Genomic DNA, 25,700 nt, shown 5'->3' with positions numbered 1-25,700 from the left:
GCTCAGCTGTAGTTGCGTGCTGCTGACGTACGCAGTCTGGCAACAACGTGCGAGAGCTAAGACGCTTAGTAAAAATCTTATGTTCGCGCAGTTAATTACCAGTAAAAATGAAGTATACTCCGCAGGAATATACGGACATGATTGTGGCATACAGGCTAGCGAGAGAAAATACTCATCGCGCGGCCGCAATTTACATGGAATCATTTCTCGGGCGTGCACGAAAACCAAGTGGCCGTACAATTTTACGTGTTGTGCAATAATTATGTAAAACTGAGTGTCGTGCATAATATCGGGATAACCGGTCCAGCAGTGCGTCTTCGTGTACGAGATGAAGAAAGAATTCTTAAAGAATTTTATCATCGTATCACATTATCAACGTGTGCAATACATTTTATCGAGGGATTTTCAACCACGAATCAATTTTTGTAAAGGTACTGTCTATTAATTTTTTACATTTACGATATATTCAGCGTATAGTAAATGGCATTTTGAATAATTTTTAAATTGAGAGTGGAATAGGCCTATGGGGGAAACCACTATAAAAAAAGCGCACCATGCTATCTACCGCAAGGTGGTGTGGAAATGATAGCGCATCATTTTCTTGCCTCGAAAAGGGGGGACGGGTCATTTTTCGGCGCGGTATTGCGATATATCGCAAACCACCATCATGTCTCGGAGAGTGACCCGCCCACCGCTTCGCCGCGCTCGTAATATCGGATTACGGTGGGACGACTCTCGTCGCCGCGTGCTTTTACTCACGCAGATTGGCCGATCTTTTTTATTTAATATTTCGTTAATTATTGCGACAATCCCAAAACAATACAGGTCATTGCTTCTTAATTCGAGCCAATCTACTTATTTATTTCATTTTGGTCGAAAATCGACGGACACCCTGTATATTTAATGTAATAATATATATACAAATTTAGCACACAGAGATCAAACTCTTTTTAACCAATTATATAACTATTTTTTATTAATTATATTTTATATTGTTTTCTATATTTAAAAAACATAATACAATATTTATTTTATCGATACAAAAAATTATATAAATAGGAAACAGATATTGCTATTTTCTATCTGTTAGTTAATATCTGAGTAAAACTAATGAAAAAAAGAATAACTTTCGAAGCCTTGCTTATAAATGTAGAAAACGATAAATAAAATATATTTATTGTTATACGAGGTGTTTAATAATGGACCAAGGATGAATAAGTAAGTGCAGTAAATTGAACAAAAAATCCTTTATCATTATTTTTGTAATAATTATAAATATAAAATAAAAGTGAAATATTAAATAAAAGTGATCAACAAATAAGCGCACATTTCTTGCTATAACTGCGGGATGTGCTTTAAGCGTGTCAACAGCGTATATTGCACAAGTTACGAAAAGATAAGAATTGTACAAATGCACGAACAAACTTTTCGTTGCCATGTGACACTCGTCACAAGAAAATACATTCCATAATTTAGGCATGCCAACGTGTGCCAATTTTTAAATTAATATTTCAATAATTATTGTAAAACTAGTAAAATGATGAAGGACTTTTCTGTTCTTAAGTATTGCGCTCCTCACGAACGTTGGTTCAATCTTTATCAAACATACCGTATATGCTATAATTATACAGACTGTTCAATTGAACTTACTTACATACCGTAATATCTCGAAAACAATGCAAAAAAATATTTCAAATAAAATTTGTAGAACTTGGAGGAGGAAAAAGATAAGAATATTAGTTTAGCCTTGTAGAAGGCTAAATATATGAATTTGCAATGAAGAGATACATATTTTTTCTTAAGATCATGTGTTTTGTTTTCTTTAATACAAATTGATTTCTCTCATTATTCTATGTATAAAAATATTAAGGTAAGATAATCGAAAAATAAAGATTTTTTAATTTATGTAAAATTATATGTCAACTTAAAATATAAAATATCTCATAAAATATCTCGTATTTAATTTTTTATTATCTTATCTTTATTACTTTTTATACGAAATATTGTGAAGAATCGATTATATAGATAAATTAAGGTAATTATTTATTTATAAAACTTAAGTTATCTTTAGTAACTATATCTAATTGTAAGATTAAACTAATATCCTTATCTTTTTCCGTCTCCAAATCATACAACTTTTATTTTTTTGTTTATGAAATATTATGCCTAAATTAAAATGAAACATCCTGCATATATTTCTTAGCTTTAAAATAATATTTAAAAATTATATAATTAACAGTAAGTAAGATTATAAAAATATTTATTTTTAAATTTATTTCAGTGCATGTGACTTTTGTGAACAACCACTAAATAATTCAGGAATTACTTCATTATGCGAATGTGTTAAAGGTGATGGAATTGAAAAAACAATATTTTCCATTAATCGTATGATTCCAAGTCCAAGTATCCAGGTAATGCAACAAATTTAAACGTAGTATTTACACAATATATAATATATACATTGTATGTATAACATAAAATTTTTATAAAAACTTTAATAATATTACTCATCATATTTTAGATATGTTTTTTATTTAAATATCTCTTATATATAATAATATTTTTCAAAAATACCTTTATTATAATTCAATATTTTTAATGTTAAAGTCGAATAAGAATGATGTAGTACTAACTTCAACATCTTATTAATTGGATATTTATTTTTTGTTGATCTAATATTCCTTAAATACTTTTTTCAAAATATTTTCTTTCTTTTAAACATGATGTACTTAATTTAACCAATCACTTGTGGCGATAATATTGACCTGTGACGTACAATTATAATACATCTAGTTAAAGAGTTATATAAATAAATGTTAAAAAGATTAACAAGTAAAGAATTAAAGTATTTTGTTAAAAGATTTAAAGTATTTTGTTCTAACTTTTAAATATCATGATAAATATCATGATAAATATTAAAAATATATCTGATATTTTTATTTTGATTCCCAAAATTATTTATATAAAATTCGTTGTTAAGTGAATTTATAAGAAGTAAATTGCATATTAATATTTAATTATAACACTTAATAATAATATTTAATAACAAATTATTAGTAATTGCATATTAATAATTTACCAATAATATTTAACTATTTTTTATATAAAAAGACAAATTTTCATATATTCTAAAGTTGTTTATTATTACAACACTAATCAATAATTTAAAATAAGATTAAGAGGTTCTACACAATAAGAAATACTCATTGAAACAAATAATTGATAATAATGCACAAATATTATTATATACAATCATATAGCAATAATTTATTTTTTATTTAACAATAAATAAATTAATTGAATTCCTATAAAGAATTAAAATAAAAATTTTAATATAGTTAAATCCAGATAATTTTATCTTGGAGATCTTTTTGGTATTCTTTTAATATTATATTGTTTAATATTATATTATACATGTACATTATTGTATTTTTATTAATATTCTATAAAAAAGTAGCACATCAACTTGTATTATTTCTTGAACATTTTCGAGATCGAGATCGTTACGTATTCTATCACAAAAGTTATTTCTTTCATATCATTTTATGTATTCCAAACATGAGATTCTCATTAAACATTTTTTGTATATTTATACGTTGTATTCATAATTAAAATTTTATTATTAATATTTTATTATTAGATTATTAAGAATTAGATTATTAGGAAAATATTTATGTTTTCAAGTCTCATATTAAATTATATACTTGGGAAATGTTTACTTTACGTCACACAGCTCGAAAAATTTTTATTTTCAGACATGTTGTAGAGGACACATTCCTAAGTAATACACCGTTTGAATTTTGTGGCATTCTCTCTTCGTTCCTGAAATATGCAATTTTAAGGTTTCATACTTATTTGTATAATCTTTTCGTTACTTTTTAAATATGTTTATATTTTTCTGTTTACATTTCTTGAGGTCATCTTTCTGAATATCTTTCAGAAGGTTTTAGCCGCTTATTGTTATTTATTAAATAGTTATTAAAAAAAAACAAAAAAGTTTCAAGAATAGAAAATAATTTTACGACATCATGTATGTTAAGAAATATAGGCGCACACACACACACGCGCGCGCGGGGCCGTGCAAGGGGGACCTTCGGGCCCCCCTCCCGCAATCATTTCGCCGGTAGGGGACGCATTGCGAAAAGTTCAATCATAATGGATATATGCTGTAAATTGTAAAGCGAGGTCCACCTTGACTACCGGCGGGATGGTTGCTGGGGAAGAGGGGACCGACAACCCCCTTGCACCCCCCCGCGCGTGTGTGTGTGTGTGTACACATACATTTGTAATATTTTTTTTGTATTAAATTATTAATTGTATTAAATTATATTAAATTCCAACATGGAAGTCACAACGAGCAAACATAAACAAAAAAATATAAACACAAGGAAAATATAATATGAAACCGTGTTGAGCAAATGTAAACAAAAAATATAAACACATAAATACGATATAACGAAAAGATGACATGAAAGTATGAAACTTCAAAATTGCATATCTCAAGAACGAAGAGGGAGCGCCACAAAATTCAAACGGTGTATTACTTAGGAATGTATCCTCTACAACATATGTAAAAATAAAAATTTTTCGAACTATGTGATGTAAAGTAAACATTTACCATATACTTTTTCGATAATCACTATGATATATTAAGAAATTAGAGAAATATTAAAATATGTGAATGTATATACAGGGTGTCAGGAAATTTTTCGCAGTCCCGAAGTGTGAAGGTAGATTAGCTCAAATTAAGAAGGAAGGTCTTCTACTGTTTTGCGATATTTGCAATAATTAACGAAAAATTAATTAAAGAAGATCGACCAATGCATGTGGCTAGAAATGCGTAGCGGTGAAGGCGAAGAATCTTCGCCGCACGCCTACACACTCATTGCTCTTCCTCTACCCAATCACCGCTTCGTCGCGCCGCCATTATGTGACAGTTAGACCGCCTTTACTGCCACGCATTTTTAGTCACGCGCATTGGCCGATCTTCTTTAATTAATTTTTCGTTAATTATTGTAAATATTGTAAAACAGGATCTTCCTTCTTAACTTGAGCCAATCTACCTCAGTAATGGTAGGCCGGGTGACTTTTTCACGCATGCGCCGCGAACGCGGCGTTAACGAAGTATCTAATAGAAGCAAAAGATGTGTCACTGGTCGCCCTTACATAAATTTCTGAAAGAAAATTTTTAAAAAATTTTTACGAGCGACCAACAGCACACTTTCATTTCACTAATCACTTTTCTCGCTGTACTTCAAAACACTATAACATTTACTCGGGACTTCTTTCTGGCATCACCGACCTCAGCTTGCCCGCCAAAACTTTAGCGCCCATAATCCGCTATTTGATACATCGTTGCTTTCCTGTGATTACTACTCGCATGCGCGAAAAAGTCATCCGGCCTACCATCACTGATCTACCTTCACACTTTGGGACTGCGAAAAATTTCCTGACACCTTGTATATTAATTATAATTTACATAAATATATATAAATATGTTCATCAAGGTTTGCAAAAATGATTATATTATCATTGACGTACAAAACGATGCTGAAGGTCTTGAAGCGAGTATACATTGGCATGGAATATTTCAAAATGGGTATCAATATTTTGATGGTGTACCATTTGTAACGCAATGTCCAATTTTGTCATCTAATACCTTCAGGTATATAATAAATATAATTCAATATTAATTTTGTAATATTAATTTTATACAGGGTGACAGGGAATTTTTGACCTTAACGAAATAAGGAGGTAAATTGGCTTAAATTAAAAAGGAAGGTCCTCTATTGTTTTGTGATTGTCGCAATAATTAATGAATAATTAAAGAAAATGGGCCAATGCGCGTGGCTAGAAGCACACGATGGCAAAGGCGGTCTGACTGTAACATAATGGCGGAGGTAGTAAAGCGATGATTGGGGATTGGAGGAGCCTTCGCCACGTGTTTACACACTCACCGCTCCTCCCCTCCCCAATTACCGCTTCGCCGTGCGTTTACTTTTCTTAAATTGAAATCAAATAGTAGAATAATAATAGACTTCTATGTTTTTAATATTTTTTTATGACTTCTTATGATTTATGATTTCTTTGAAAATATTTAAGATAAGGTGAGTTAGCAAAAAACAGATTGTTATACAGTTAACATGAAGTTTTACGAGTTTCTCGTTTTAGAAAGCCAAGAACAATATGATGAATTATTAAATTATTTGTGCGCGAAAAATGTTACATTTGTAACTCTTCTATAGAAAGTGAAATGTATCCTGCATCACAAACATGAGGTTAGGTTATATTTTCTGAAAGTAAAACCTCCTGCAAGGAGGCGGAATACACTGTCCACGCATGTACTTTCTAAGATGAAGCAAAGTTCACTTAATCTTGACCTCCATTAATTCCTTCGCCTACAATATCGTGTAAGACTCGTGGTAAAAAAATCGGGCTAAATATAAGAACCACGGATAAGGGTCGTGGTCGATCAAGTCAAACGTAACCAACACGGGTCAGGCTCGTGGTTAATTGTCGCCGATGTCTTTCTGTCTCAGTTACGTGTTATTTTTGGCCACATTCGCACGTTCAGATATATATTTTTTTTAATATTAGAAGAAATGTGTGCGATTGCACAACTTCGAGCGTTCGGCCGAACCGTTAAATGGCTCGATACTTGACCGACCTTGCTGTTGATTGTGGCACGCGCCGTCGGAACTTAAATGATAGGGCAAGGAGTTAAGAGTAAATTTTGCTTCATCTTAGGAAGTACCTGGGTAGGTACAGTATATTCCGCCTCCCTGCAGGGGGCTCCACTTTCAGAAGATATAATCTAACCCAACCTGTGTTTGTGATGCTATCTTTTGAATAAACAATGACCGCCGATTAAAACCTTTACAACATTACTCAGAGTGATGATTTTGATAACATATGAATTATTGAAATCGGGAGGTGGTCCGTATAAGTAAATAATTACTTTTAAATAATAATAATCAGGAGAACGGTCAAAGCGGAGCTTACTCATCAACGTAATGCTGAAGTGCTGCGCGCCGTTATCATGTTTTAGAGAGAGCTCCACCAGTGATGCGCTGTTGTGGGAATAAAGTCGTGCATACGCACTAGCAAACGCTATGAATTCTCAGTAACGTATGTATTTTGATGAAATATAAGGTATCGTTAGATTCCCCTCAGTGCGAAAAAAAATATTAAATTGCAAGAAGAGAAGAAAATTTTTATCCAAGAAATTAAATACATTAAATATAATAATACACTTTGTATATAACACATTACGCGTTACTGAAAAACGCGAGAAAACTATATGGAGAAGGACCTTTTATGCGCACCTAATGTTGCATCTAAATACATATGTGGTATCAGCTATGATGTAAGCTTACGCATAGAGGCTCTCGCGTGGGAAAAAATCCCACGACAGCACATCACTGCGCTCCACCCGCCGCTTCTTAGTATTCCCCACGCGCCTAATATTAAGTTACAGTGGAACGGCCTTTTTCTAGTTAGCGCATTGGTCGATCTTTTTTAATTAATATCTGGAAATTTTAAAAACTCGTGATTTTTTTGCAAAATAATATAAGATTTTTTAGTTCAGTTTAACGCAATCTATCTCTATTAATTCCTTCCTATGGTTTTTCTTTGTTACACATTATCGGAAACATCTTGCAGTGTTAATTCTGAACAAAATTTAAATTGTAAATTAAAATTACAAAATTTCATCTCTTTTTTAAGGCTTTTTTAAAAATATTCTTTAATATTATTTTTGAAATTTTTTTCTAGATATCAATTTAGGGTAAAAAATTCAGGTACACATTTCTATCATTCACATATATCGGTGCATATGATAGATGGACAGTACGGATCTCTTATCGTACGCGATCCGCCACAATTAAATCCTCATTACGGATCATATGATGAGGATCGTCTGGAACATGTGATTATTATCAGCGACTGGATGCATGAATTATCGTTAGAACGTCTTCCTGGTCGTTATAGAACTAATTCTGGCCAAACTCCGGACAATTTTTTAATCAATGGCAGGGGAAATTGGACGGTAAGAAAAATTTCACTTTGTTAGAAACATGGTAAGATAACAGTTTGAAAATTTGAGAGAATTATAATATACTGTTCAACAAAATCATCGCATAGGTAACTTCACATCAAAATTTCGCACAGATCTTAATACGCAAAGCTTCGCCAAAAATTATCGTATTTCAATAATTTTTTTTTCAAGACTAAAGCCTCTACTTTAAAAAGTTGGCTAGATTTTTAATTTATCTTTCCCCTTTTCACCATATTTTCAAACCAAAGATGTGTTTTATATCCAAAAAATTACATAGTTTATGCATTCTTCGGAATGGAATCAATTATTCTTGTACATTTTTTGACAACTATTGTAAAATATGAACTTTTCTTTATCAATTAAAAAAATGAAGTTAGCACGACTTTTCTTCGCGAAGTAATGGCGTTAAAATGTCCATTTACATTTTAAAATATTTTTGTTCAATAATCGACAACATTTGCATTACTCGGTGCTCACCGAGGAAGTTGCTAGTCAGATTTGGCGTATATGTGTATGTGCATGCGTGTGCGTGCGTGCGTGCGTGTGTGTGTGTGCGCGCGCGCGCGTGCGTGTATGTTAAGGTAGAAATAAAGCACTCCCAGAATATTTACTGATTCCAAACTCCTCAGCAAAATGTCATCAGATTGGCAGCAGATTCGATCAGAATCCCACAGCAGAGTTATAGCCATCTGTGTTCGCATTGAATTTGTGTTCTGGCGACAAAGTCTGTACAACATAACTTGACAACAGGTTTGTTGGCAGAAACCGAACAGAATCCGCGCACTCAATCTGATAGCAAATTTATAGCAGAAATTGAACAAAATTTGCGCTTACTTAGATTAAAGTTATATAAATGCAATAAAATTGATTATTACAGGTGCTGCAAATAAGAATATCAGCGAATTATCAGTTAATTACAATTTTCTTCTATTAGGTATATAACTAAGTACCCGCTGTTTTCTTACTTAAAAAATGCATTTATTTCAATACAACAATAAATTAATATAATAAATTAATCAAAATATAATCCATTGTTTTTACACTCCGATGCACCGTTCCGAATTCCCGGCAACAACATCGCCGGAAGCTGCCGCCCGGTAGAACACCCGCCGGGCAGAGGCAGGGGCGCGATGCGCCCACATTTTTAATACTTATTACAAACCGGGGCCGTTGTAAATTCAAAAACGGCCGAGAATTGCCGAGCGAAGCCGACGCGGCCCGACCGACCGACCGGCGAAAACCCGCGCTCGGCGCAAAATCCGAATCCCTCCGAACGAGCCCGACCGTACCGTACCGCAATTAACCCGTTCGGAAGGGGTAAACCGCCGCGCGCCGACGCGGGTAATTAGCCGGTATAAAAAGGCCGTGTTTCGGCTAAAACACACATTCTCCTGTTCCGCTCTAAGCTGTACGCTCAAGAGAATTTACCAGATACCTGAAAACCGGCACTACCGCCCCGATCAATTAGGTTGAGCGTGCTCAGCCTAAGCCGAGAGTTCTCGTTATCGCGCGGGGTACTGCCTCCATCCGCTCCTCCACATCCCGGCTGGCAAAACCCACGGAAGGTGGAGTTCAGAGCCGCCCCGATCGAGAGTTCTCGAGGCCAGCTGTTTTAAACGCGATTCCAATTTATCGGCACGATATTTCAATTCGCGGGAACCACATATTATTTCGCGAAAATAACGCATCGTTTCTCGGAATCCACCGGCTTTTTCGTTGTACACGGGATTCCCGGAACGACGGGATTCCCCGTGCAAGAAACGCGACAAAAACACCGTCACAACAACGCGAGGTTTTCGACCGATACCGAGCGCATATCCGCACGCGTCAACACAACGTTTTTATACACGCGTATTATACCAGCGAATTATCGAACATACGCGCCACGATTATATCGGCGCATTCTGACTTGCATTCTGCACGCGTAATCAAACAATTTATACACTCGAACACGCTCGCAATTATAATCGCAGCGAGATACATACCCGACTTGTATACACGCCTTAATTCGAATAAATACTTTCTGTTCTTTTACATCACACATTCGCTCACCATTCATTACCCCGAATCCGACGAGTTTATCCGCAATCGAATCTCCGGAAAACGGAACGTTACATTGGCGCCCGAACAGGGACCGTTTGCGTGAGCTTTCGACAGGTGTAAAAGCGAGTTGTACGAATATTTCAGTATGAAGTCGTGGTTGTATGCGCTCCCGAAGGAGCAACTGGCCGTGCTAGCCGCAGGTTACGGCATAGAGAGCACGGGCACTCTCGATGAAATTCGCCGACGCATGCGGGAGTACGCGGACGCGAATCCGGATGATTTTACGACCGATCCTCATGACCATGGGGCACCTTCTTTTGCATACCCCCAGGTCATTGTATCGGCCCCGTCTCCTATCGTCCGCGACGCGCCTGTCGACGGGGCAGCGCCGGCCTTGCCCGATAATCGGGTAATCAACCAGCTGCGGAAGAGCGGTTGTCACTTCGACGGCCGTGACCCCGCCGCGTTCTTAGAACGCCTGGCCGAGCTCCGCGATAACTATCAGATCACAGCGGAGCAAATTCTGCGCGGTTTATCGGAGTTGCTACGGGGGGATGCCCTTTTATGGTATCGTAACCATCGAGGCAGCTGGCTCACGTGGCAGGACTTTGAGGCCGCGTTCCGACTGCAGTTCCTGCCCCATCGTTACGTAGCTTCTTTGCGTCGCGAAATTGAGAATAAGCACCAGGGGGCCCACGAGACGTTCGCACAGTACTCCACGGTGATGATGACGCTGATGCGCCGTTTGGGCGGTTTCTCTCCGTTTGAGCAGCTCGAATACTTGTACAGCCACATGCACCCAGAGTATAAATTTTATATCCGGAGCGCGGATTTCGGTAGCATCGCCGAGCTACAGGCGCGAGCCCGCGAGCACGAGGATTTGGTGAAAGAACGGCAGGAGGCCGCGAAGAGGGAGAAGGCCGAAGTAAAGCCCGTGGTGGCCGCCGCGTATAGCAAAACCGAGTGCTGCTGGCGGTGCAAACAACGTGGGCATACCCGCCGCCAGTGCAAGCGGCCAGCGAAGAAATTATGTTCCCAGTGCGGACGGGACGGGGTGCTCACTTCGCAATGCCATCCACCGGCGGGAAAAGGCAACGGGGCGGGAGGAACACAGGTCGACGCCACTCCCAGCCCCGCATAAGTTTCACGCCGCGACCGCATATACGGGTTACGATCGGGAACCTGACGTGCGACGCCCTGATCGATACCGGATCCGAAACGTCGCTCATCAACGACGAAATCGCCGAGACCCTCCAACAACGGGGTTTCAGGGTCACCTCCGAAGAGAGCCAGATCCAGCTGGCCGATGACCAGGAAGCCACCACCGCGGGGGCAATCACCTTGCCGGTCAAGGTGTCGGGACGAAAGACTACACACACGTTCGCAATTATGCCGCGTCTCTCCGGTGAAGTCTTCATCGGAGTAGACCTCCAGGCCAAGTTGCGTCTGGGCACGCCGGCCCCTCCTCGGCACGTGATTCGAGCACGAGGGCGATGTTGCACCACCGGGGGTTTGGCCGGGAAGACCCCCGCCGAGAGCGAGCGCCTACGAGAATTTTTGCACAACGAGCTCGGAAAATTCGGGGAGGTGAAAGGGCCTACGGACCGGGCACAGCATTCTATCCGATTGAGAGACGATACTCCCATCAAACAACGGTATCGGCCCCGCAATCCGGCGATGCAGGCGATAATCGAGAACGAGGTAGACGAGATGCTGGCCCGAGGGATTATCGAACCCTCACATAGCCCGTGGAGTTTGCCCATCGTCGTCGTAAAAAAGAAAGACGGCCGGCAGCGGTTTTGCATCGATTTCCGACGGGTCAACGAGGTGACCCATAAGGACGCTTACCCGCTGCCGCAAATTACCGCGACTCTAGACAAGTTGAGGGGGGCCCGGTATCTGTCCACCCTGGATTTAAAGGACGGTTATTGGCAGGTGCCGCTGACCCCGGGAAGTCGACCCGTTACCGCTTTCACCATACCGGGTAAAGGGCTCTACCAGTTCACGGTGATGCCATTCGGACTACACTCCGCGCCCGCCACTTTTCAACGACTGTTAGACTCGGTTCTCGGGCCCGAGTTAGAACCGCACGTTTTCGTCTACTTGGACGACATCATCATAATTAGCCGAACATTTGAAAAACATCTCGAGCTGCTCAGGGAGACCTTCCGCCGTCTACGTGACGCGCGCCTCCGCCTGAACCCGGAGAAGTGTCGGTTTTGTGTAGACCGCCTTATATACCTCGGGCACGTCATCGACCGCGAGGGAATTCGCACCGATCCTGAGAAAATTCGCGCCGTGGCCGGTTGGCCAGAACCGCAGACCGTGAAACAGATCCGTCAGTTCGTGGGGATGGCGTCATGGTACCGACGGTTTATTCCGAGTTTTTCTACAATCGCCGCGCCGCTCACCCAGTTAACTAAGAAGCACGCCCGTTGGAGGTGGGGCCCGGAAGAATCCACCGCGTTCGATCGGTTAAAACAAGCGCTGATTTCCGCGCCGGTTCTGGCCTGCCCCGATTTCAACCGCCGTTTCTCTCTGCAGACCGATGCTAGCACGACCGGGCTCGGAGCCGTCTTAACGCAACAGTTTGAAGAAGGCGAGCGCGTGATCGCCTACGCGAGTCGCACTTTGAATTCAGCCGAACGGAATTACAGTGCGACGGAGCTCGAATGCCTAGCCATCGTCTGGGGCATCCGCCGCATGAAGAGTTACCTCGAGGGTTACTCGTTTACCGTCGTAACCGACCATCAGGCCCTACGATGGCTTCAAAAGATGGAGGCGCCAACCGGACGCCTCGGACGCTGGGTGTTCGAGCTCCAGCAGTACGATTTCGACGTACGATACCGTCGCGGGGTATTAAACCGGGTCGCAGACGCACTGTCGCGTCACCCGGCTACCTGCGCTGCCAGACGCCAGGAATGCTCCTGGTACCGCCGCACGCGGGAAGGGGTCCAGAATGACCCCGCCGCGTATCCCGATTACCGCATCCAGGATGGACAGCTGCACCGCCTCATATACCATAGCCTGGACTTCAAGGACAGCCACCCGGACGAGCAGTGGAAACGCTGCCTACCCAAGGAGGACCGGAGGAAGATATTGCAGGAATACCACGACGCCCCCACCGCCGGGCACCTGGGCATCGCGAAAACCATCGCCCGGATCGCCAAGAGGTACTACTGGCCGGGGATGTTGCGCGAAATTGCCGGTTACGTACGAGCCTGCCAGAACTGCCAGGCCCACAAGGTCGCTCAGCAACGACCGGCCGGGGCACTGCACTCTATGTACGTCGGCCGACCCTGGGAACAAGTGACGCTGGACCTCGTCGGCCCACTGCCACGTTCGCACCAGGGACATACGTGGCTGTTCGTCCTCCAAGACCGGTTCACAAAATGGGTAGAGCTTGTGCCGTTGCGCCGAGCTACCGCTGCCGCCGTCACCAAGGCACTGACCGAGCGCATTCTCCTGCGCCACGGCCGACCCGAGTCCGTGCTATCGGACAACGGGACACAATTAAGATCCACCCAGCTGGAGGAGCGTCTGCAAGCGTGGAATGTCCGGCATATCACGATACCCGCTTATTCGCCGCATTGCAATCCGGTCGAGAGAACGAACCGCACCGTCAAAACAATGATCACCCAGTACATCGCAAAAGATCATCGAGCCTGGGACGAGCACATACCGGCCTTGCAATTCGCTTATAATACGGCACTCCACGACGCGACCGGATACACGCCGGCTTTCCTAAATTACGGGCGCGAAATACAGGCCCCGGAAGACACCGACCCGCAGACAGCAGCACCGGACGCGCCTGACGTCATCCGAAACAAGCTCACCGAGGCGTACGAAGTGGTGAAGCTTCATATGGCGCAAGCTTTCCAGCGCCAGAAACGCCATTACGATCTCCGGCGTCGGCCTTGGAAACCGAACGTCGGGGAGTGGGTGTGGAAGCGCGACCACCCTCTTTCTAAGAAAAGCGAAGCGTACAACGCCAAGTTGGCGCCCAAGTTCAGCGGGCCATACGAGATCCAAAAAATCGTCTCACCCGTTATTGTGGATCTCAAGAGCAAGAGGGGAAAACGGATAAGGCATGTACATATCCAGGATTTAAAAGCGGCTCACCAAAACAACAACAATGTCAACCTTATCCCCCCCAGCGAGGACATCGATCACGAGCCTGATACCTCGTTTTTCGATAACGCTCACAACTGAGCCAGACTTCGTAGAAGATGGAGCAGAACCGAGAAATCCTGGACGAGATAACCGCTCTACTGCAGGAGTACGAGGCGAGCAATCTCGCGACGCGGACCGAGGAACCCGCGCCGCCCCGCATTGCCGCACCACCACCGCCGCGGCCACCTCGAGTCGGCACCACCATCCAGCGGTCCGACCGAGTCAACCGGCAGAAGCAGGAGGCTCTCCTGACGCCGCCACCGCCACCACCGCAGCGAAGGGCCCAGCGGCCATATGAAAGACCACCCCGGCCAGTCAACCGAGGGGACGCGCCAGCCGAGCCGCCGACCATCCTGCGACCAATGGGTCCGCTGCCGCCACCACCGATCCTCGTGGAAGTCGAGCCAGGGATCACCGTAGAGGTCCCTCACTTTGCCGTCTACGTATCGCACCGATACAAGGCGCGAACACCTGCCGGACGGTGGATTATTCGATTCACCCGCGATGGCAGGGTGCGTTACTGCCGCCGCATTCCACCACGCGCGGCTTAATCATGGGAAAACGAATGTTTATTTTGTAAACAGAGCCGTCGACCAGGCATCCACCCGCCCAACCGACCGACCGACCGAAGCGGATGCCCGATTCGGGCATATTTGACATGGGGGGTGATGTAACGGTGCACTCCGATGCACCGTTCCGAATTCCCGGCAACAACATCGCCGGAAGCTGCCGCCCGGTAGAACACCCGCCGGGCAGAGGCAGGGGCGCGGTGCGCCCACATTTTTAATACTTATTACAAACCGGGGCCGTTGTAAATTCAAAAACGGCCGAGAATTGCCGAGCGAAGCCGACGCGGCCCGACCGACCGACCGGCGAAAACCCGCGCTCGGCGCAAAATCCGAATCCCTCCGAACGGGCCCAACCGTACCGTACCGCAATTAACCCGTTCGGAAGGGGTAAACCGCCGCGCGCCGACGCGGGTAATTAGCCGGTATAAAAAGGCCGTGTTTCGGCTAAAACACACATTCTCCTGTTCCGCTCTAAGCTGTACGCTCAAGAGAATTTACCAGATACCTGAAAACCGGCACTACCGCCCCGATCAATTAGGTTGAGCGTGCTCAGCCTAAGCCGAGAGTTCTCGTTATCGCGCGGGGTACTGCCTCCATCCGCTCCTCCACATCCCGGCTGGCAAAACCCACGGAAGGTGGAGTTCAGAGCCGCCCCGATCGAGAGTTCTCGAGGCCAGCTGTTTTAAACGCGATTCCAATTTATCGGCACGATATTTCAATTCGCGGGAACCACATATTATTTCGCGAAAATAACGCATCGTTTCTCGGAATCCACCGGCTTTTTCGTTGTACACGGGATTCCCGGAACGACGGGATTCCCCGTGCAAGAAACGCGACAAAAACACCGTCACAACAACGCGAGGTTTTCGACCGATACCGAGCGCATATCCGCACGCGTCAACACAACGTTTTTATACACGCGTATTATACCAGCGAATTATCGAACATACACGCCACGATTATATCGGCGCATTCTGACTTGCATTCTGCACGCGTAATCAAACAATTTATACACTCGAACACGCTCGCAATTATAATCGCAGCGAGATACACACCCGACTTGTATACACGCCTTAATTCGAATAAATACTTTCTGTTCTTTTACATCACACATTCGCTCACCATTCATTACCCCGAATCCGACGAGTTTATCCGCAATCGAATCTCCGGAAAACGGAACGTTACAACTTTTTCCCATCTTTTTTGCAAAAGTTGGATTACGCGATGATAGAATGACTTGTTTTTTAAAGCAATCCATTGATCGACGCATTTTTGGACTTCTTCGTAATTGGAGAAGTATGTATCGGCAAGCGTGTGTTGTATTGATCGGAAAAGATAATAATCCGATGGAACCAAATTTGAAGAATAGGCTGATGCGGGAGAACTTCGTATTCAAGCTCCAATAGTGTTTCTTTTACGATTCTTGCAACATGAGATCATGCGTTGTCGTGCAAAAGAATCACTTGACGTCGATCACTGGCCTTTTTCACATCAATTCATCATTCAATCAGTATAATTGTTGGTAGCGATCAGCGTGACTGTTTCAGAAATCAATTAATGAGTTTCAGCTACAGTTTTATTTAAATCAAAGTAGTGAAGAAGTACATGTCAACTGAATAACATGTCAATAAAAACAACTTATCTCGTTCCATTCTAAATTAATTCAAAAAATATCTCTTTCACAAAATGAATCTTTGCGCACTCAATTGTATACAATTTCTACAAATGCCTAACTTCACTACATTTGCAGCTGGAACCATCTAATTATGAGCGGCGGGAACTTAGTTATACTCTTAATAATATGACATATAATATAACATATGTTATATCGTAATTATATCATAGGTTAAATCTTACATAGCGAAGGAGTTTAATTTAATTAAATTGAATTAATAATAAAGCAAATGATAAAAGTAATTAAATTTAACTTATAAAACTTGAGATATAATTTATTTAGAATTAAATTCTTGCTTTATCCTTCAAATAGACAGTAAATGAATAATTTTCCATTTATCATATTGACTCCAATTAGTTTAATATTCTAAATCTTATCTGCTTATCAGATATCAGAAATTAAAGTGATAATTACTATATTTTTTATCTTTTATTAATAATCGTGACTTTATAAATATATATTTCTAACAGAAATTAGATTACAAGAAAATACATCACATAGCAGTAAGCGAAGTTCTGCTTCTTCAATCTATTATCAGATATTGTGTGCAAAGTCCTGATCGATTTTTATCGGCAATCTGACAAATTGCATCGTGCAGATTTTGCTTGATTTCTGCTGTCAATCTGCTATGATAATTCTGTGCCAATCCTGCTCGGTTTCTGTTAGTGTCCTATTATAAAATTATCAGCAGATTTTGTTACATTTCGACTAATTTTATTATCTGATAATAAATTTTGCATTCAATCTGCATTCTTTCTGCTGACAATAATTTGTAGCAGGCATTTAGTAAAATCTGTATTAGAGCAGATTTGGCTAACTAGGTTTCTTTGTCATGTGTGCGTGCGTTTATGTATGTGTGCATACGTGCGTGTACACACACACACACACACACACACACACACACACACACACACACACGCACGCACGCACGCACGCACGCACGCACGCACGCACACGCACGCACGCACGAACGCACGCACGCGCATGCACGCACTCACACACATGCACGCCCACATACACACATACACCAAATCCAATAAGCAACCTTCTTGTGATGGGCATCGTATAATGTTAATGTTATCGGTTGTTAAATAAAAATATATGGATACTTTAATACATCATTATTCTGCGAAAGAAAATCGTACTTTATTTTTTTTTTAATTTTTATGATGAAAAATTCATATTTTACGATAGTATTTTACGATATTTTACGATAGTTATCAAGAAATTTATGAGATAAATTAATTCCATCCCATAGAGTTTCACACAGCATGAAGGGCTATTTGCCGACTGATAGTCGATATTTTTTAGTCAAAGTCGTCTTTTTAAGTCGACGTTTAGTTAACTATTTCTGGTACGGTTTATTGTTGACTTTAACTATCGACTATGAGTTGACTTAAGGTCGACTATTTTCAGAAAATTAAAGTCGCTTTTCGGCAAAGCAAAAAGTCGATTTAATTAGACATTTTCAAGGACTTGGTTGAGTTAATTCGTTATTCTTTAATTGTATTATACAGAGTGAGTCATTTTAATCAATACACTCGAATATCTCGAAAACAGCACTCTTCAGAAAGAAATGTTTCAAACAAAAATTGTAGGATGTGAAGGGGGACATAAGATGGTAGCATTGGTTTGACCTTGGAAAGTCATTTGAAGGTCACAAAAGTCACTTTCAATTTCTTAAATTGAACCCACTATTTTTCATTACATATTCTTGTAGCTTATCTCGAGAGCTTTCCAAAACACTACAGACAAATGTTTTTTCATTAAGTACTTTTTGAGTTATAAGGCTTCAAAGTTTGCAGTACTTCGATATAAAATGCAAAATATCTCGTAAAATATTTAGTTTTCGGTAATCTTACCCTAATACTTTTATGCACAGGATAATGAGACAAAACTATTGATGCAAAGAAAACGCATGATCGTTTATAACAAAAAGTCCATTGCAAATTACACATTTTTTATTATAAACAATCATACGTTTTCTTTGCACCAATAGTTTTGTCTCATTATCCTGTGCACAAAAGTATTAGGGTAAGACTACCGAAAACTAAATATTTTACGAGATATTTTGCATTTTATATCGAAGTACTGCAAACTTTGAAGCCTTATAACTCAAAAAGTACTTAATGAAAAAACATTTGTCTGTAGTGTTTTGGAAAGCTCTCGAGATAAGCTACAAGAATATGTAATGAAAAATAGTGGGTTCAATTTAAGAAATTGAAGGTGACTTTTATGTGACCTTCAAATGACTTTCCAAGGTCAAACCAATGCTACCATCTTATGTCCCCCTTCACACCCTACAATTTTTGTTTGAAACATTTCTTTCTGAAGAGTGCTGTTTTCGAGATATTCGAGTGTATTGATTAAAATGACTCACCCTGTATATAACAATATTATATAATTAAAGTATAATAAAACCTACACGGAAAAATTTATCCAATAGATACCCAGATAACAAAATGACGTCTAAAGACGTCTTAATAACGTCTTAATGACGTCATAGGCGTCTTTAGACGTCATCTTGTTACCTGGATATCTAATAAATGTTTAAATGTCTATATGAGGTCCATATCCTCTAGTAGATGTACATATCCACATATCTATATTCACACACACAAAAATACGGACCAGTAAATTTTAGCACAATTTTTTAACATCTTTCAATAACAAAAAAAAATCAACGAAAAATCATCGTATTAAAATGAAATAAAACTCAAATTAAAACTTGAACATTTCTTTTAAAAAGCAAAAACACAAATTTGAGTTACAAAAAATATTTTAAAACGACGGACGTTGAAAACAGACTTTAAGAAATGAAAAACAAATTTTTTCAACTGGTACAAAAATTTTATAAAAATTCAGGGCAATTACCTCCATGGCAATCGGCATTGCATCTATCGAGTGAGGTACGAATACTGCTCTAGAGTCGCATATCACTGTATTAAGAAGCAGCAGCATTAGGTGTGAGATCTGGATAGCTCTGTGGTCTAGAGCAGTTGCCCGGAAAACGAAAGACTTGGGTTTGATTCCCGATCCAGCCTCTTGCGCCTCCATATATTTTTCTAGTCTGCGAATATTGTTTTCTAGCAATTATTCGTTAGGCTGAAAAATGTATGAATGCTCTCTCCACAGGATATGTGTCAATGCCGTTGCCACGGATGGATTCTGTCTCTCGTTGATCAAATGATAAAAACACGTCCGACTTCCTCCCACATACTCGTATATCCCTATCTTTCTCTGGAAATGGCATCTTTGAAATATTTTAAACAACATTACTTAGATCAGTGCTGGTATTTACTTGCAACTTTCGATCAGATTTCTTAGCTTACGCCTACTGTTTCCCTCTTACTGCTCGCGCCTTAGCGATCGTGCCACCCGACGCTCGTAACTAAGGAGCGCTCAGGAAGATTGTTACATTACATTTGTGACGCGCACGTTCCTGAGCGCTCCTTAGTTACGAGCGGCGCGAGCGGTATGAAGGGAACAGTAAGTGTAAGCTAAGAAATCCGGTCGAAAGTTGCAAGTAAATCCCAGCACTGATTTAGATGTTACTATTACAATACTTCGTAACAAATAGATTAAAATCATATTTTAAATGTTCATGATAATTTACAATGCAAATGTAGTGAATATAGTATATTTTATATATTTGAATAAATATAAATATAAATATTAAAAAAATTTTAAAGATTATAAAAGAATATTACAAGTTTTTAAATCATTAATATATATACTTCAACTTTTAATATATTTAAAAATACAGGGTGTCAGTGAATTTTCGACCTTGACGAAGTAAATTGGCTCAAATTAAAAAAGAAGGACCTCTATTGTTTTGTGATTGTCGCAATAATTAATGAAAAATTAAATAAAGAAGATCGGCCAATCTGCGTGAGTAGAAGCGCGCGGCGACGAGAGTCATCCCACTGGTAATCTGGTACTAGTCGTGCGGCGAAGCGGTGGGCGGGTCGCTCTCCGAGACATGATGATGGTTTGCGATATATCGCAATACTGTGCCGAAAAATGATCCGTCCTTTTAGCGGCGAGAAAATGATGCGCTATCATTTCCACACCAACTTGCGATAGATAGCATGGTGCGTTTTTTTATAGTGGTTTTCCCCATAGACCTATTCCACTCTCAATTTGAAAATTATTCAAAATGCCATTACTATACGCTAAATATATCGTAAATGTAAAAAATTGATGGTGACAGTACCTTTACAAAAATTGATCCATGGTTGAAAATCCCTCGATAAAATGTATTGCACACGTTAATAATGATACGTTGAAAAAATGCTTCAAGAATCCTTTCTTTATCTTGTACACGAAGGCGCACTGCTGGACCGGTTATCCCGATATTATGCACGACATCCAGTTTCACATAATTATTGCACAACGTCAAATTATACGCAAACGCAAGATTTTTATTAAAACATCTTAGCTCTCGCACGTTGTTGCCAGATTGCATACGCCAGCAGCACGCAACTACAGCTGAGCCAGACATGTGAGTGTAATCATAGTGCGCAGGCGTCGAACTCACACGTACGCTTACACTCACATGTCCGCTCAGCTGTAGTGCTGCTGGCGTATGCACTCTGGCAACAGCGTGCGACAGCTAAGACATTTTAATAAAAATCTTGTGTTCGTAGTAAATTAACAGTGAAAATGAAGTATATTCTGCAGGAATATACGGATGTGATTGTGACATACGGACCAGCGGGAGAAAATACTTATCGTGCAGCCACAATTTACATGGAATCATTTCCCGGACGTGCACGAAAACCAAGTGGCCGTACAATTTTACGTGTTGTGCAATAATTATGTGAAATTGGATGTCATGCATAACATCGGGATAACCGGCAGTGCGTCTTCGTGTACGAGATGAAGAAAAAATTCTTGAAGCATTTTATCAACGTATTATTATTAACGTGTGCAATACATTTTATCGAGGGATTTTCAACTATGGATCAATTTTTGTAAAGGTACTGTCACCATCAATTTTTTACATTTACGATACATTCAGCGTATAGTAATGGCATTTTGAATAATTTTCAAATTGAGAGTGGAATAGGCCTATGGAGGAAATCACTATAAAAAAAAGCGCACCATGCTATCTACCGCAAGGTGGTGTGGAAATGATAGCGCATCATTTTCTCGCCTCGAAAAGGGGGGACGGGTCATTTTTCGGCGCGGTATTGCGATATATCGCAAACCACCATCATGTCTCGGAGAGCGATCCGCCCACCGCTTCGCCGCGCTCGTAGTATCGGATTACGGTGGGACGACTCTCGTCGCCGCGCGCTTTTACTCACACCAGATTGGCCGATCTTTTTTATTTAATATTTCGTTAATTATTGCGACAATCCCAAAACAATACAGGTCATTCCTTCTTAATTCGAGCCAATCTACTTATTTATTTCATTTTGGTCGAAAATCGACGGACACCCTGTATAAATAAAAATACATATTTCAGCACATCAGGTTTGATCATTATTATTACAATTATACGCAAAATTAAAAGTATGCACGCAATAATAAATATTACATTTTGCAGACAAAAAAGGCAAGCAATAATATGAACTTATATCTTTATACATAATACATTATGTATAAATGCCACGTAAATTAAAAAGAAGATGTTGCTATTAATTGATTATTCGATTGAATAAATGTTGATATAATCCTGATCGTCTTAAAAGTATTTTTCGATTCGTATAAACTACGTTTTTCTTTAGTAATATGTCATTTTTATATCAAAAATGGTAAAAACTAGTTGAAATATTGTGCCACTAAAAGGATGGGTCATTTTTCGGCGCGGGGTATTGCGATATATCGCAAACTACCATCATGTCTCGGAGAGCGATCCGTCCGCTAGACCAGATTACAGTGGAACGATTCTCGTCGCCGCGCGCTTCTACTCACGCAGATTGGCCGATCTTCTTTATTTAATTTTTCGTTAATTATTGCGACAATCACAAAACAATAGAGATCCTTCCTTCTTAATTTGAACCAATCTACCTCTTTACTTCGTCAAGGTCGAAAATTCACTGACACTCTATATATATATATTTATATTTAAATTAATATTTAAATTAATATTTAAATTAATTTCTGTAGGATCCTTCATCTGGAACAAGCACAAATGTTTTACTTCCGATGTTTATGATTGAAAAAGGCAAAAAATGTAGATTTCGCATGATTAATGCATGCAGTACAGTTTGTTTGATTGAAGTAAAAATTGAAAATCATCCTATGCAAATAATAGCTACAGATGGTGAAAATGTGAAGCCACGAGATGCAGATGCAATTACTATGGCTACAGGTAATATTTATTTGACATATGTGTATATAATGTGTATATACAGAGTGTTTCCGGTATCTCGTAACAAAATAAAACCATAACCGCGCACCATCATCATGTTCGAAGAGTCCGTCCACCGCTCCCTTCTTACCGCTTCGCCGCGCGCTGCTATTATATTACAGTGAGATCACTTTCGCCGCCGCGCGCTTCTAGCCACGCGCATTGGCCGATCTTTTTTAATTAATATCTCGAATTTTACGTGGTTTTTGCAAAATGATATAAGACTTTTTAATTTAGTTTAACGAGCTCTACTTATTATTTTACTTTGGTAAAATTACGGTTTTACTTGTTGCGAGATACCGGAAACATCCTGTATATTGTCACGTTTTTGCGCACACACAATATCAATAATCTTTCAAATTATTTTCTCTTACACGAAAAATGGACTTTCTTAAAAACACAAATAACTTTATGCACTGTAGTAGATGTAGTAGGCCGGTTCTAACCCAGGTCCTCTGAGGGAGATGAGGTGCGAGGGGATCTCAGCGGAGCGGGGGTATGACGTCACGCGGGGGTTGGGGGGGGGTCACGTTAATGACAAGCATAAACAAAAGAGCGGTATTCTTTTGAAAAGGATTTTAGGCCTAATCCTTTTTTGGGTCTAATCCTTTTTTGGGTCTAATCCTTTTTATTGTTCTTTTATTTTATTTTATTGTATTTTATTATATTTTATTATATTTTATATTTTATTATATTTTGAAAAAGATTTTGGGGACCTAATCTTTTTTATTGTTCTTTTATTTTATTTTATTGTATTTTATTATATTTTGAAAAAGATTTTGGGGACCTAATCTTTTTTATTGTTCTTTTATTTTATTTTTATTGTATTTTATTATATATTTTTATATATATTTTATATATATTTATATATATTTTATATTTTTATATATATTTTTATATATATTGTATTTTATTATATATTTTGAAAAAGATTTTGCGGACCTAATCCTTTTTATTGTTCTTTTATTTTATTGTATTTTATTTTATTTTTTAAGGAAAAATTTTATTTTTTAAGGAAAAATTTTAATAGCGCTAATGATCGGCTGCTTTGTCTGGGGATTACTCGATTAGACACAATACAATTGGACACAATTGGCTTTGATTGACTAATCGGAGGTGTCTCCCTCGTTTACATATCAGCGCCGATGTTCGGCTGCTTTGTACTCTCGAGGTACACCCGTAATAGATAATTCCAGGTTTTTTTTCCCGTTCGACGTATAAACAATAGAGATTAAGCGGACAAGCTTTCAGAGATTATCGGCGGACACAAAGAAAATTTTTTCTTGTAAATGGGATACTATAGAAAACCTTTTATACTCTTTTTTTTTTTTTTTACTCTTATACATATTTTTATGACTTTATTTCATAAACTTACATTTTTGAGATATTTCAGTCCAACCTTTTCAAGCAATCTGTGTAATATAATAGCGCATTTTTTCTACGATCCTAGGTACATTTGCAAGAAAATTTTCTTTCGTGTCAACCCCCAACAGTCTCTGAAAGCTTGTTGGTCGAATATAAGAAGGATCGAAGCGCAGCAGATCATAGTACATCATTTGAAAACGCATCGACACGTCGGTAGCAAAAAATAGTGTTCTCTCGGAAAGTGTTTTGTCAGAAAAAAGATAGTGTTCTGTTAGTCTTCTGTGATATATATATTGTGTGATAATACATAAAATGGAAAACATCGAGCAGACTGAAGGCGATCTGATAGAGCGATCTCGCCAAATTACCACCTTGGGCGAGTATTTTGCATGGCTGCAGCGTTGCGAAGAATTGATCAAAGAGCTCGAAAAACGCAGTCGTGTTAAGCGTCCGCGACTCTCGATCGGAAAGAGGCAATCTCTGGCAGCCAAAATCGCGCAGCTCGAAGGTGCAAAAACTCGATTGCAGAGAAGATTTATTCCCAGTGGTGGTGAATACAGCGATGACAATAACGCGGAGAGACTCGTTTGGCGAGAGATCGATACCGCGTTCGAGAGTCGCGTATCGACTGGTGCGGTGATAAATTATAATCACATCGAACCGCGTCAATTTCTCAAGGATGCCGAAGACATTGTGATAGAACATGTGCAGGACGCTCTAGAAAAACACAGCAGTATAAAAGTGAACACAATATTCAATGGTGAATTTGTGGCCGGAGATAAACATGCGAAAATAAAAGTGTAAATACAAGAAACCATGAACTCTTTCGCACATCCAATTTACGCGAGTGGTACGAACAGCGCGTTATCGAGTCCCCACCTAGCGTCCTGGAAGAATTTCAGTGAAACGCGATAGCGGGTGGGCTTTGTCGCGAATATTGAACTTGACTGTAAATATTAATCAAGTTCAACTCCCATGCACGCGGGATGTCACATCAAGTTACCGCGGGATTTATGATTGAAGAGGCGGTGATTAATGTGCAATCAAAAGGACAATGCATGTTTCGCGTGGGCAGTTGGTCGCCGCTCTGTATCCCGCCGAAAGTCAGCGGAACGAAATCATTCGTACCCGCATTACGCGACAGTGTTGAATCTCCGGACATTGAGTTTCCAGCGACTATAATCAGATTAAGAAATTTGAACATGCAAATAACATTTCAATCAACGTGTACAGCATCGAGAAAAGAGAACAACATTGCCCCGATACATCTTTTCACAGCAGAATACGGGACAGCAGTGTGAATCTGCCTATAGTGAAGATGGTAACAACAGCGTGGGACATTTCGCGTGGATCAAGAATCTATCCCGACTAGTGAGCTCGCAACTCAGCAAAAAAGATCACAAGAAATATATCTGCGATCGGTTAGTTTATTTTATATTATTTGAATAATTATTATTT

At 39.9% G+C, this 25,700-nt stretch overlaps 1 protein-coding gene across 1 annotated transcript in view; it reads left to right on the top strand.

Annotated features, from left to right (window-relative positions):
- Nucleotides 1-23,112, top strand: part of LOC105254287 (laccase-1) — a 28,798-nt gene extending 5,686 nt beyond the window's left edge. The window contains exons 3-6 of the mRNA XM_011262843.3: nucleotides 2,282-2,411; nucleotides 5,508-5,665; nucleotides 7,774-8,047; nucleotides 22,634-23,112. Coding sequence (XP_011261145.1) covers nucleotides 2,282-2,411; nucleotides 5,508-5,665; nucleotides 7,774-8,047; nucleotides 22,634-22,918 — 847 coding nt within the window. The 3' untranslated portion in view covers nucleotides 22,919-23,112. The remainder of the gene's footprint in view (nucleotides 1-2,281; nucleotides 2,412-5,507; nucleotides 5,666-7,773; nucleotides 8,048-22,633) is intronic.
- The last annotated feature ends 2,588 nt before the right edge of the window (nucleotides 23,113-25,700 follow it).

The sequence above is a fragment of the Camponotus floridanus genome, unplaced genomic scaffold (assembly GCF_003227725.1).
Source record: "Camponotus floridanus strain SB8 unplaced genomic scaffold, Cflo_v7.5 scaffold403, whole genome shotgun sequence".
Taxonomy (NCBI): Eukaryota; Metazoa; Arthropoda; class Insecta; order Hymenoptera; family Formicidae; genus Camponotus; species Camponotus floridanus.
The sequence above is the reverse complement of the archived record's forward strand: the minus strand, read 5'-3'. Positions and strand labels throughout refer to the sequence as shown.